This window comes from Micromys minutus (assembly GCF_963924665.1).
Source record: "Micromys minutus genome assembly, chromosome: 17".
NCBI lineage: Eukaryota > Metazoa > Chordata > Mammalia > Rodentia > Muridae > Micromys > Micromys minutus.
This window is the reverse complement of record NC_137952.1, coordinates 20,033,933-20,035,609: the sequence shown is the minus strand read 5'-3', so window position 1 is coordinate 20,035,609 and position 1,677 is coordinate 20,033,933. Positions and strand designations below refer to the sequence as shown.

Here is a 1,677-nt window from a genome sequence, read left to right as displayed (position 1 = left end):
GTATGGATGAATCATGAGGAAAATGTGACAAGTTGAGGTGCTGTTTGGTTTGAATATGAAAGAATAAATGATATTTTCGAAATTACAGTATAGAGAAAGATGATTTCTTGCTTGAGCAACAAAATCAGAGCATTTCTGTGCAACAGCCATTGTCTATCCTGTATATGTGGTAAACAAGACCTTTAGTGAGAGGGTGATTCAATCAAACGCACAAACTCCGCACATCAACATCAAGTGCTCTTGCTTCTGTGTTTGATCAGGTGTGACATGTTCACCAGTCGACTGGATTTCTTACAATTGCTTGTGTTAAAGATCTACAGCAACTCTTCTTTACAGCAATGCTTTGCCATCTGTAACAAAAACACTTGTGGACAACAGAATACCATTCGAATTTTGTAAAATGCTCAGGTAATGTTTGCCTTCCACAGATAGCTTACCTTTTCATAGTGAGTATGAAGACACCAGTAATGTGAATATTCTCATTTTCCCTTTAGGTAACATTAAAGCAAACCTCTGATTTGGGCAAATGATTAGAGCAAACCATTCTGCAGTGTCTGAATTTGTGCTGTTGGGGCTCTCAAATTCCTGGGAGATCCAGGTTTTTCTTTTTTTCTTTTCTTGTCTGTTCTATGTGTCCAGTTTGACAGGAAACTTCATCATAGTTGTTACAGTCACCTCGGACCCCTACTTGCATTCACCCATGTACTTTTTATTGGCCAATCTCTCTGTTATTGATCTTATATTTTGCTCCATTGCAGCACCCAAAATGATTTGTGATCTTTTCAGAAAGCAGAAAGTCATCTCCTTTGGAGGTTGTATCAGTCAGATCTTTTTTAGTCATGCTGTTGGAGGCACTGAGATGGTACTCCTCATAGCCATGGCCTTTGACAGGTACGTGGCCATATGCAAACCTTTACGTTATCTGACCATCATGAGCCCACGGATGTGCCTGTTAATATTAGTTGCTGCTTGGATCATTGGTCTCATCCATTCATCAACCCAGTTGGCTTTTGTTATAAACTTGCCATTCTGTGGCCCTAACATACTAGACAGCTTTTATTGTGACATTCCACGACTCATCAAGCTTGCCTGCACAAATACCTATCAACTAGAGTCCATGATTACTGCCAATAGTGGGTTCATTTCCTTGATTGCGTTCTTTTTGCTCATCATTTCCTATGCTTTTCTCCTCACCACTGTCCAGAAACAGTCTTCAGGATGTTCATCCAAGGCCATTTCTACTCTGTTGGCTCATATTACAGTTGTAGTTTTGTTTTTTGGCCCTTTGATATTTTTCTATGTGTGGCCTGCTCCTTCAACACATGTAGATAAATTTTTAGCTATATTTGATGCAGTTTTGACTCCCTTTCTAAATCCAGTTATCTATACATTGAGGAACAGAGATATGAAAATTGCAATCAGGAAAGTTTTTTGTCAGCGCTTGGCTTTTAAAAATTAATGTAGATGGTTTGGTTGAGATATAAAATTCCCAAGTGAGTACTGGAACTTCATACATTAAATTCCCTTAAAAGATTTCGTGTTAGAGATTCTTTGAGTACATTAAAAAAATCACCTCCTATCAGATGAGTCTATTTTGTTTCTCTAAAGTAATAAGCAATGTTTTCCATGAAGAAAAAGAAGGTATGTCTATATAACAAATAGGAACCAAGTATCTTG

At 37.9% G+C, this 1,677-nt stretch overlaps 1 protein-coding gene across 1 annotated transcript; it reads left to right on the top strand.

Moving 5' to 3' along the window:
* Positions 1–526: 526 nt before the first annotated feature.
* Positions 527–1,459, top strand: LOC308431921 (olfactory receptor 4F15-like; the record flags this gene model as incomplete). The annotated part of the gene is made up of 1 exon (XM_080931520.1): positions 527–1,459. One exon carries the CDS (start codon positions 527–529, stop codon positions 1,457–1,459), a length of 933 nt encoding a protein of 310 aa, XP_080787646.1.
* Between the last annotated feature and the right edge of the window lie 218 nt (positions 1,460–1,677).